The 12,103-nt window shown below is 41.5% G+C and overlaps 1 protein-coding gene across 5 annotated transcripts in view; it reads right to left on the reverse strand.

Annotated features, from left to right (window-relative positions):
• The window catches only part of cdon (cell adhesion associated, oncogene regulated), a 50,989-nt gene that overhangs the window by 4,857 nt on the left and 34,029 nt on the right, over nucleotides 1-12,103 (reverse strand). For 3 of the 5 annotated variants that reach the window (XM_015384191.1, XM_015384189.1, XM_015384190.1), the window contains 10 exons: nucleotides 11,641-11,912; nucleotides 11,124-11,298; nucleotides 8,947-9,066; nucleotides 8,221-8,424; nucleotides 7,940-8,121; nucleotides 6,404-6,521; nucleotides 2,039-2,161; nucleotides 1,759-1,950; nucleotides 991-1,283; nucleotides 819-898 (listed from right to left, as the gene is read on the reverse strand). In XM_015384191.1, the coding sequence (XP_015239677.1) occupies nucleotides 819-898; nucleotides 991-1,283; nucleotides 1,759-1,950; nucleotides 2,039-2,161; nucleotides 6,404-6,521; nucleotides 7,940-8,121; nucleotides 8,221-8,424; nucleotides 8,947-9,066; nucleotides 11,124-11,298; nucleotides 11,641-11,912 (1,759 nt within the window). The remainder of the gene's footprint in view (nucleotides 1-818; nucleotides 899-990; nucleotides 1,284-1,758; nucleotides 1,951-2,038; nucleotides 2,162-6,403; nucleotides 6,522-7,939; nucleotides 8,122-8,220; nucleotides 8,425-8,946; nucleotides 9,067-11,123; nucleotides 11,299-11,640; nucleotides 11,913-12,103) is intronic. The other 2 variants (XM_015384193.1, XM_015384192.1) reach the window with 1 other exon arrangement.

Genomic DNA, 12,103 nt, shown 5'->3' on the forward strand with positions numbered 1-12,103 from the left:
AACTTAGAAATCAAAGCAGTAACCATGGAAACAGCAGATAATGAGTAGCCTGATGAATATAAAGTTAACCCAGTGGCTGCATTGAACCATAAAAAATAAAAAATATCAGAAATATTGTGTGATGTAGATAAAATGATGTGAAAAAGGAGTAATTTATTTATCTGTTATGAGAATAATCAGTGACACGGAAGCGCAAGAACCTGAATACAAAAGAGTTTTGGCAAAAAAGGCGAGAGACGGTGTTACACCATAAAGGATACAAAAAAAATTAAAATAAAAGTTTAACATTTTTTATTTCTACACAAATACCTCTCACAGAGAACTTGTCCTGTTTGCTCCAACAGCTGCAGCTGCAGATAACCTGCAGAGTGTTTATACCTGCTCTCTGATAGGAGCCAATATCACGACCGATAACCAATTTAACTGGACTTTGACACACTTTATATAACAGGGTGATCTTAATGAACCCTTCTTAAAATTAATTTACGAAACATTTTTAGGTGAACATATTTATCCCACAGAACTCCTCTTTTATCATTAGACTAACTATTACTGAGCTTATTTGATTGTGGGAATGTGTTGGGAGGATCTGGGACAGAAGACAAGGTGAAACAGCTCATTGTTTTGTGCTTTAATAGGAAACCGTGATCATAAATGTGAACATGTCGACATCGGGCTAAAGATAAATAATAAGTCAACGGCGTAATAGAAGTCATTAAGTAGTGTTATAAAATGGAAGGCCACAGGGCAATATATGCAACCTGGATGTTTTTAGAGATAAAACTTCACTAACATCAACATGTTTGATTTTTTCCCACCTGTTATTGTTGCAGATGTTCTGGCAGCTCATACAATCAGACGTCTCTTTCTGAGGCAGACTTGTATACATGCTTCCACCCTTTTAAGACAAAAAAAAGGGAAAATTATTCTATTCAAACAACAAAAACAAAGTGTGAATGTTTCAGTTAAGTTTTGAAGCAGAGGACTCACGTTCAGGTGGTGGTGGGGGTGCGGGTGGTCGCAGTCATGGGTGCTGTGGGGCAGCGAGCCTTCGTGGCCGTGTGGGTGGCCGGGTGAGATGAAGCCGCCGGAGCCGTTCAGCAGCCCCATGCCGTTGGGGAGCTTGTGGTGAAGGTGATGGCAGCCCTGAGGTAACATCTGGCCGCTGTAGCCTCCATGGACGCCCCCGTTCATGTGCCCACCTCCCGCCGTCAGCGTGGTGTACTCCAGAACGTGGCCGTTCAGGTCCGCCGGCTGGTACAGGTAACCGGGAGGGTCATACTCTGCAAGGTTGGGTTTAAAAAAAAAATGTCATTTCTTCACAGCTAAAAAAATCTAAACTTCTAATTATTTTAAGATCAAAGTTACAGGAGAAAATGTTGCACTGTGTTGTGGCTAAATGTGTTCTTTAATGTTGGTGTCTCATCACAGCGACGACCCAACGTTTGTGTTTTCCAGTAAATAACTAGAAACGGTCACAACGATGATGGGGAACAGGCTACAGAAAGTGGAGCTTTGACTCTTTTTCAAATTTCCTCCAAAGTTTTAATATTTCTCCTTCCAAAGGGTGAAGGGGCGAGTTTAGCGAACTACAAGCCAAGACGTTTGTAAGCACCTCGGGATCCTTACATGCACTGGAGTGAAGACTGGGAATATGACTCATAAACCGCTGTGGAGCCAACTATTATTAAAAGCTTTTTTTGAGAGCTTTTTATTTTTTTTGTTTGGACACAGCTTAGTGGTAGATATTTTTCTCACTGTGCATGTTGTTCTGCTGCCGATTCCTCCACAGACACATGGCGATAAAGGAGAGGAGGATGAGCACCATCACTCCCAGCACGCAGCCCACGATTCGATACAGCAGACCTCCGGGGGAGATTGGGGGATCTGGAGGGTGAGGACCGGGAGGGGTGAAGGGGTGCTGACTAGGTGCACCTGGAGACTGACGAGCTGCAGTGGAGAAGAGAGGAGGAGGAGGAACGACATGTAACTAAAGCAGATCACAGATCAGCAGGGTGAGAGCTCTGGCTGTCCTTACCTTTGGTCTCACAGATCATAACGTTGCTGTAGTCGCTCTCCCCTCCACCGTTGAAGCACTGCATTTTGATGTCATAGGAGGTCTCTGGCTGCAGGTGGCCAATCATGTGCCAGGTTTTCAAACCTGAAATAATTTAAAAAAATTATGAATGCCAAGGTTACACACAGGAAACCTTGAAACAATATGGCTGTATGATCTGGTTGAATTGTCTCTGTAAAGTGCAATGAGATGACATGTGAAATGTGTGTTATCTAACTGATATCCAAATTAACTGAATTAAATTCTCATTAAACCGTTTTCAGTCCTTTTAGTTCATTTTAAATGTTTGCACTAAAGCACTGCTGCAGAACTAAATTTGTGAACTATGCAAGATATGAATATAGTGTTCAGACTTGAAATACAGAACATGGAAGGAAGGAAGGAAGGAAGGAAGGAAGGAAGGAAGGAAGGAAGGAAGGAAGGAAGGAAGGAAGGAAGGAAGGAAGGAAGGAAGGAAGGAAGGAAGGATACAAAGGAAACAAAGGTAAAATAAAAAAATAAAAAGTAGAAAAGAAAAGGAGAGAGGACACAAGGCAACAAAAAAAAGAAGAATGGCTAAAAAAGACAAGAAAGGAAATGAAGCACTGACGGAAGGAAGAATGGATGGAAATATAAGTTTTAAATGGTAACATAAGGGATAACGTCTGGAAACAAATGTTTCTCCATATGCTTATTTTCACATTTCTGACCTGGAAATCTGTACATTTCCCACAGGAACCCTCACTACAGCAGAGAACATTTGAACCACAGATACCTTCCTGTGTATTTCCCCTTAAGGAGCCAGAATTTGTTCATCTGGCTGTGTGTAGCAGCTCTTTGTCTTGTCTCCAGTTCAGTCCCTGTTCTTAACCACAACAGCCGACTGCTTCAGATCAAGCAGGACCCAGACAGTTGTTTCACTCTGATCCAGCTCCATATATGGCCGCTTCATGTTTGCTCTGGCTCGCCTCCAGTATTCCCACTCCGTACATTCCCCACGGCTGCACAACCACACACTGTCACACCGCGACGCGTTGTGGAATCACACAGGAGACAACAGCCTCCCGATGTGGAAACGCTACATTTCCAACAAATGAGGCTGAAATAAGCTGCTGTTTATGGTCTGAGTGGCCAACAGTGACCCTTTGAAAGCCTGCTGCCTAGACCTATGGTTTAACACATGGGAGTTACAGGAGTAAATATTTATGTCATTGAATTAGCTGCATATAGACTGGCTTTTTTATCTTAAAATTGAGAATCTTTATTGTTAATATTATTATTTTTTGCATAAAGTTTGTGATTGCAAATTAAAATCTAGATCCTGAAGAGTTTAGTCTTGAGCATACATGAAAGGAGTAAACAGAATCACAGCACGTTTCACAAAGCAGCTTCATTTCAAATAATAAACTGATCCCTTTGGATTTCTAATGTAGGTTTCTATCACAAGTGAATCCACTAATGCACTTAAGTTTGGTGGAAACTCACCTCCACCACCACCGTGTATTTAAGTCATCTAAAACTTAATCTGCAGTAAGAGCTCATTCCCTGTATGTTCCTCCTCCCTCTCTTTCTGCTCCTCCCGCTGTGCCTGCTCTCCATCTCTACACCCTCTCCTCTGTCAGCCGTCACAGAACCTGGCTAGTGATCTTCCTTCTAAGTTACTTATTATAAGCTTTGATATTTACGGCATTGCTTTATCCTCATCTGAAATTTGCTTTGGATGGAAGCGTCTGCCAAACGCATAAACAGAATATTGCAAACTAGTCTGATAAAATACTGGACTGATACAATCTTAAAGTAGTCAATATACTATATAAAGTTTAATTCCCCTTGAAAACAACTGAAAACAAGTGTTGGGAGTAGCAGGTTATGTAACTGTGTTAGTTTCTCATTAATGCAATTAATCACTTAAACATGTTTGTAATGCTTCTAGAGCAGCACATTACTACAACTCCATCAGTTAAAGCATCTTTTCATAGGCGCCCTCCTTCTGCAGCGCAAATAGATTTTTGCTGCAGGCTCATTGGCTAAGAAGCCGTGGTGTGGGCGGGTCTTCAGCCTGAGATTAGAGATCACGGCAAGAGAGGAAGTGAAATGCTTAAAGTTTCTCTGATTTGTTAATTATGCGTGTGAAAAAAAGTCTTTATATTCATCGGTTAGAGCAGCTGTTATCTAAAGAAGCTTCTGGAAGCTGGCTGCCTTTATCAACACATGTTCTTTATTTCTTTATTTTCTCAGTGTTATACTGAATTCACTTGCATGCTTTATGTTTTGTTAAAAACAGAAATGATGGGATTAATATAGTTCTGCTGTTTTATTCCCGGAATAAACACTGTTTTGATGGCTATCAATGTGCAAAACTATGTTCTTAAACATTTTATTCTTTATGAAAAACAAAAAATCTAATCACATCTACTTAATTACTGTATACTGTCAGAAAAAAGGCTAAAGAAGTAGAGTGCCTTGCTCAGCATCATATCCAGAGGTTGTTTGTTGGAAATAAAAGCGTACTGCAAAGGAAAAGGGGTTGGGGGGGTTTAGCCTGTTAGTGGCTGCATGGCAGCAGTCTCAAAATGATGCCCCTTCTAAAGATAATGCACAACAAAGATTACAGTTCATTGAAGACGGGCAAAATAAAGACATAAATATCTGGAACCGTGTTCCAAGATAAACTTAGTTGGTTCCGATGGTTATGTGTGGGGCAAACCAGTTGAGGAGTGCAAAAGTCCTCTCTACTGACAGGCACAATGGAGGGAGTTTGGGGCTGCATTATACAACCCGAGCTAGACCGCTGCTTTTTGTGCCTAAAAAAAGGTTGGAATGAGACTACAGACATGTATCATGGTGAATAATCTTGACCTAAACTGGCATGCTGTCTGGATTTCAAACTCAGCAACTAATCATTGTTCCAGTTTGTTTTTAGTAGCAGGTTTTCAATTCAAACTATTAAAGGTACAAAAAAAGGAAATGCAAATTTGCTGTGTTTCCATTGGGTTTAACCAAGGAACACAAAGGCCTCTGTCGTCGATCACGTTATGTCGTCATGCATGGGTGTAAAAAAGAGGAATTAAGGGCTGAAATCTAGCACTGACCACCATTAATGGAGGAAAGTTTTAATGAAAGCAATGCAATCAGGGAAGTTGTTCTAACATTGATACGTTAGTAATGATGATGTTGCTTCCAGTTATGTCTATGCGCATAATAGGAACATCTGGGAATACGCCAACAGCAGAAACAGCTGATCAGTCATTAAAGGTAAAACTTGACTAAGTCAGAGCTGATTAGAAAAAAAATCATCTTCTGTTTTGTGCATCAACTTTTTTTTTTCCGCAAAAAACACCTCAAGCGAGTATAAAACCTTTTACGAATTTTTTCAGGGAGTTTCCATTAAGCTTTCCCCATGCAATAGTTCAATATGCCCATTAGATCAAACTGATGGAAAATAGGGCTGAGCAATTCTGTTAAATAAAACCGGTTATTTTCAACAAATATCACCATTTTCCATTGCAATAAGCACTAGCACATAGATGCTTGTGCTGCAGGGTGTGACTCCAGGGTTTCAGATTTTTCATGACATTCAAAGCTTGTTTGTCCAAAATCCATTTTTGCAGGTCTTTACTGTAACCTTTGCATAAAAAAAGTTTCTTACTTTTATTATCATGCATGGATCTGCTGCTAGCTGCAACTCTCCCTCCCTTCTGTGTGACAGCAAACCCACCATAAGTGGGTTAGAGTTAGAAATATATTCTTATTGAATGCAATGTGACTAAAATGTAATGGCTCTACGATTTGAAAATTGTGTTTTTCGAAATTGCGATTATATTGCAAATGCAATTAATTGAGCAACCCTAATGGAAACGCACAAAGAGATCAAAATGATTTAAAAAGTCCTTGATGTCCTACACTTCACTGATTGACCTTTTCAGTCGCTTTGGCGTTTTGAAGATCACTCTGGCAGAGAGTTTATCCATCACACCCATGAATGCGTGGACGGTCACATGCTCAGAGGTTGCAGAGTGGTGTTGAGTGAATAGATGCCTCTCCTTCCCTTCCTGCACCAGGATCAACTGTTAGCATTCCAGGAAGCAACCTAAGCCCCTTCCTCTGGACGGGCTCCGGTTACGCTCTGTACCATTAGCGTGCCACCATTTCTCAAAAGCAGACCTCAGAAGACACCCTGTCTCTATAAATCAAAGGGGCAGGGATGTCTCCCTCTCTCTCTCCTCCTAGTATCCGTTACATTTCCAGCGCCCAATTTATCTGCCCGCTGTGAGGTTACATCTACGCTGGGACGAGGCTGTCGACAAACACTTTGTGAACTTAATCTGCAGCAGGCGTTAAGCTCACCGCTTCCCTCACCTTCCACCTGTTCCTTCTTGTAGTCGCTGTCGTTGTCGCTATCTGTGGGTCTGTAGTAGATGTAGAAGCCTTGGATCGGAGTGTTGTTGTTGCTGGAAGGGTCGTACTGAAAGGAAAAAACAGTTTTGTCAGACCACAGAAAATCAGTGAGCAATTACAACCCAAAGAGGGGGCATGTTTCCCCCGCGGCTAATGGTGGGCCTCGTTATCAGCAGATGGTGATTGCCCCGTCTGCCCGAAGAAAAAAATGAGGCTGGCTGAAGTTAAGTATAGAAAATGAGGGGAACTATCTGCATCCATCAGCAGCTCAAACGGCAGAATCAGAACAGAAAGGGAGTTTCCTTTAATCAGCAATCATCAGCTCATTGAAAGATGTGAGTCTTAGCATGGACAGGAAGCAGCTCAGACAGGTACTGCTGCTGCAAAACACAAGATATCCTCCAGTTTAGGAGATGTCTCTCTGAACCTTTTTATACAGAGGAACCATCAAAGTATCACAAGGCTTTCTCATTATGTAACCATAAACCACTGCTGGTTCATTTTATTGTCAGCAGGGGTGTGTGTGTGTGAGGAGGGACGTGTGTGTGAAGGTGAGACTGGTTGTGAGCGTCTGACTCAGTCACCTGTGTAATTTTCTTAACCCTTGTTTAAATATTTTGCTTCCATGATGCATTATATTACTTTTAGCAAGTGGACTGCTTTTAAAAACAGAGACTGTGACGCCACCAGTTGTTTGTCCAGCTTATGACCATATTTGGTAAAATAGGTGAGCTGGGGACTGGATGGATAAAAGTTGAGCACATTATACATTTTAAAAGATAAATTGTTGATATAATTAAAACCTGATTGGTGAATCGGTGGTTAAAAACTTAAAAGTAGATTTTAGTTTTCAGATTAAAGAAAGGGTTAAATCTAGGCGTCTACAAAACCAATTCACTTTACCAGTTTATATTTAGAATTAAAAAATACACAATTTTAATCCTACATCAGCGCCAGTATTAATTGGTCAAACACTAACAAAACTTGAGATCAGAAATCGGCCAAAAAATTTATTTTTGTCATTATTTTGGCTAATTATATAAAAATCTTAACCGACTGAAATACTGGTCATTTTATAAAACAAACTTAACGGCATCAAAGGCCGAGAAATAAGAGAGAAGCCATTCAAAGTTATCACACCTGTTTGGACAGAGGTGATTGGGATTCTAACCCACAACCTTTGAATCTCTGCTTCGGTGTCACTATGACAGTCCAACACATTGTTCATCCTTGCATGAAGAGCTTTTTAGTTCTCTAAACACTAGAAAAGCAGGTTTATTTCCACTCCTCATCGTCTTCAAAAGAAATATATCCTTTTCTTCTGTTTCTGTCCTCATTTCTCAAACCGTTACAAAATGTTTAAACTGGCAAATGTACCATCATACTTGGATAACCACTAAATAAACAAGAGGGAAAGCTTAAATAAACTCAACAGTCAGATTCTCAATAAGGGTTGAAATAAAATGTTGGGATTGTTCAACTCACAGTCCAGCGCAGCATGATCTGGGTGTCACTGATGGCGTCCGTCGCTGAGATGTGAGGTCCGACCACCGGCCGGTCCGCGTTGCGTGAGCTGGCCTGTGGCACCTGGTAGGGCTTGGATGGAGTGCTGGGGAGACTGTCTCCGTACATGTTGGAGGCCAGAACTCTAAACTTGTAGGTGGACCCTGGCGGATGAAAACGATCATGTTTAAGCACCAGAGTGATGATGCAGGAGGAAAATCTCACAGAAGTCCTTTGGATTTCTCGGCCTTATCGAAACTCACCAGCCTCCAGGTTGCGGATTTCCACAGACAGCTTCAGAGGTGAGATATTATCCGCCGCCACGTGCCACTCTGTGCTGCGGCCGCGCCTATACTCCACACGGAACGCTGTGATCGGAGAGCCGCCATTGGCTCGCGGGATCCACGCGACGTACACCGAACTGTCAGTGGCCATAGATATGGTTGGACGGTCGGGAGCTTCTGGAACTGGGATTAAAACAAAAACTTTATTTAGAACTCACCCAAATCACATATTTAACGTCATGTTCTGCACATGCATCAGGCAAAGATGTTTATCTGGAAGGAACGGATCAGACAGAAGCTTTGAAGGATGTATACTCACTATCAAGGCTGTTATTCACAGAGATAGAAGGCAGGAGGGATGGAAAGAGAAGAGGGTTAGCTAGAGAAAGAGATCATCCCTCAAGCAGAGAACGCTTGGTAGCAAAGTGAGTAAAACGTGCACACAATGCGACCCCGACGCTCCGTTCAGTCAGACAGACTCTCTGCTTACAGCATTTCTATTCCAAGCAGTCGCTGCATGCTGTCAGCTGCTGTTTGTGCTTCCATGCGTGCAGAAACAAAGCAGAGCTCTTTTTTTTTTAAACATTAAGCCCTGAGATGTGTGCAGCTAGCAAACTCAACCACAGTCCCCCTCATCCAGTCAGACTGTGCAAAATGCAGAGCGACAGGAATCGGCAGACAGACAGCAGTCTGCTCTACACCTACCCCTGTCGTGCTGAACTACTCCATATATCGTCTTTGTCGGTCGGTCCTCTGGAACCTTAGGTGGGACTGGGATGATGGGAGGCTTGGAAGGATTCTTGTTACTGGAAGAGGTGGTCTTTTCTGAAAAAAAAAAACACGTAAAATTATAGCTGGATAACAGAAACATCAGCTGATGTCAAACTCCTACCCATCTGAATCATTCTGCAACACTTTAAACTACATTCTTCTGAATAGTTCATGTTTATTGGGATCAAAGGTGTAGACTACTACTGTCTATTTATTCATAGATTTTTGTCATATTTTATGAACTAACTGGTCAATTTGAGAAGAACATCTCAGCGCTCTCTGAATGCCTTCAAGAGGTCAGACAGTTCAAACAATCAAGTACAAAAGGTGGAGATTTCACTTTCACTTATGTTTTTAATGTTAGCTGTAATATATGAGGCTCAGGTAGTTTCCTTACATAAGGAGCATTCTACCGTACTCTGTATTAAAAAAATAGTTTTTGTGTTAAAAGAAGAAAATAATGTTTAAAGCCTAGGAAAAGAAACACTTCAATCTCTATAAAAGAGTGGCAATGTGTTCTAGACCAACATAATGCTAACTATATTTCAGAAATGCATTTACTTTCACTCTTTTGGACGTTCAGGTGATTAGCCATGGAGAATAAGGTTTAGAAATGTCAGAAGTTTGTTGGAAGACATTCCAATAAAAGTCTATTTTCATTGCCGGGCCTCTCAGCCATTACCAGGGACTGAATTGAGCCTGAGCAATTTTCATTTCTCAGTCCAAAACTTTCCTGGAAAAAGGATCTGCTCTGGGGCTAGCACCTTTCAGCTTATGTGCTTAGCAATGATGAATGGTGGACTCTTCTGCAGCGTCCTGACTTCTGCCCATCCACCATATGTAAGATCTTTTTGTTACTTTTTAACGGAGATTCATACTTGAGCGTACTTTTGGTGAACAACAACTGACCATGATGTGCTAGATGTGCACTCTCAACCTTGTTTTCTGAATAAATACTGGGATAGGTCCTTAATTCAGTGTTACCAACTCCTCAGTAAGGAAAGCAGCTATTGGCTGTGCTAGAAGTCGCTAGAAGTTGCTGAATGACGTCATTGCCTAATTTGCATTAAAAAAAAACTTTTATTTTTTACTTTTTCTTTTTTCCCTTGTGGTCCACTAAGGAGCTTAAAAAGCATGGTAAAACAGGAACATTTTGAACCATAAAGTTTTTTCATTTCATCAACATTAACAATCTAAATGGAAAAAAAAAGACTACAAAGAATCAATGACGAATGTGAGCAAATAATGTTAATTATTTTTTTAAACTAATAAGATTTCCCTCCACACTCACAGGCTGTGCTTGCCTGCTCACAAAAATATATGGAAGGTTCAGCAACTGAGGGAGCTGACTCCAGCGTGATCAACCTGCGCCGCCAATCCCGGCGCATGCGTGCGGCTCATTTTCAGTTTGGACGCTGTTAGGGTAATTATGCTGTGGCTCTGACTGGAGCGCTGAGAGGGACTCCTGCGGAAGCGGGAGAACGGGGTTGGAAAAAGTCGCTAGATTTGTCGCTAGTCGCTTTTTTGAAAAAGAGTCGCTGCAGGGGTCTGAAAAGTCGCTAAAGATAGCGACAAAGTGACTGAGTTGGCAACACTGCCTTAATTTAAGCTTTAGTTGTTTGGCCTTTAGTCACTCATTACTGCCTCCAATGGTTAGGAGGTGTAGCGCATTTTCTTTACAAGTTCCTCATATGTAATTAAGCACAATAATGAACATGATTCCTTTTATGCTCATTATTAAATGGTGTCCCATTTAATAAATAGGTGGATTAGATGTTTACAAGAAAAAGTTGTGAAAAAAAGCAGCTTAAATGTAGAAAACTACTACATTAACAAAAACAGCACAAGTAGAAGTCCATGAAAGTTCATTTAATGGTCCTGAACTTTCACAAGGTTATTTCTATGGTTTTGGAAATAATGGAAATGTTTCCCATCATGGGAAATTTACTAGTCTTTTTATAGTAAATAACTTGTTTTTCTTTTAAACATGAGTCATTCTTCTTTATTAAAGCTGTCCGGGCCAATGGATTTTCACTTTGACTTACCTGAAGTAAGTCACTTCCAGTTCAGAGTTTTTAACTGAAATTAGCGTTTAGTTTTGTTGGACTCACCTTTTCCTGTGCGGAACGTCAGCATGGCTGGCTGACCCTCACCCGCTGGGCTTCGAGCCACCATCAGGACCTCGTAGAGGCTGGAGGGCTCTAGCTCCGACAGCCGCAGCGTTTTCTCGCTGCCTGGGACTCGGACCGTCTGCCAGTTTCCCACCACTATCCCCATGTCGTCAACCTGAAACAGAAACACAGGCACAAACAGATGCCAGTAAGTGACAGAGAAAGTTTCCAACTTCAGTTTAATGTAATTGTTTCTGATCTCAGAAAAAATTCCTGTGTTTCATGTCATGATTTCCAACTTAGGCAAGTCTGAGCCTTTCTGCCAGTACAGTCTTTACTGGTTTTGCTGTAGTTTTATAGTGCACTCAGGTGATTACTGAAGCAAATAGAGTGTTTTAAAGGGGGAAACAACTACCCGCACAGGCTTTGCATTATTAATTCACCTGGTCCAGTCATGCACACTTTAAAGAAGCTTTGAATATAAAGGAGAGAAAAATTGCAGCTGAAATGTTCCCACCTTTCTGTACTTAACAAAATAAGCACTGATGGGACTGCCTCCATCTCGACCGGCCCTCCACTCCAAGTCATAAACATCCGGCTTGTGGGTCTGCGGCGGGCTGGTGATGATCGGTGCCTCTGGAGTGGAGCGCCCGCTGCCCCTGTCAGCTGGTGGGTTAAACGGGTCGTCATCTTCGCCCAGGAAGCCGTCGTCTCCCTCGTCGCTTTGAATTGGGTGAAGCGACGGTGAAGCCTCAAGCAGCACACTTGCTGTGGGTCCCAGCTCTGGTCCTGCAAATAAAAGAATATTAAATATACCTTAGAGGAGAAAAAACATCAGATGTGTAAATGTCCAGGGTCAACAACGAGGAAGATCTAGTCGGTCTTTATTAAACCATTACTAAAAGATTGAATTGGATTAATCATGATTATTTGATAATTGAAATAACTATCAACTAATTTAGTAATCGATTAATTGTTAA

Source organism: Cyprinodon variegatus, unplaced genomic scaffold, assembly GCF_000732505.1.
Source record: "Cyprinodon variegatus isolate N-32 unplaced genomic scaffold, C_variegatus-1.0 Scaffold306, whole genome shotgun sequence".
In the NCBI taxonomy this organism is placed as follows: Eukaryota; Metazoa; Chordata; class Actinopteri; order Cyprinodontiformes; family Cyprinodontidae; genus Cyprinodon; species Cyprinodon variegatus.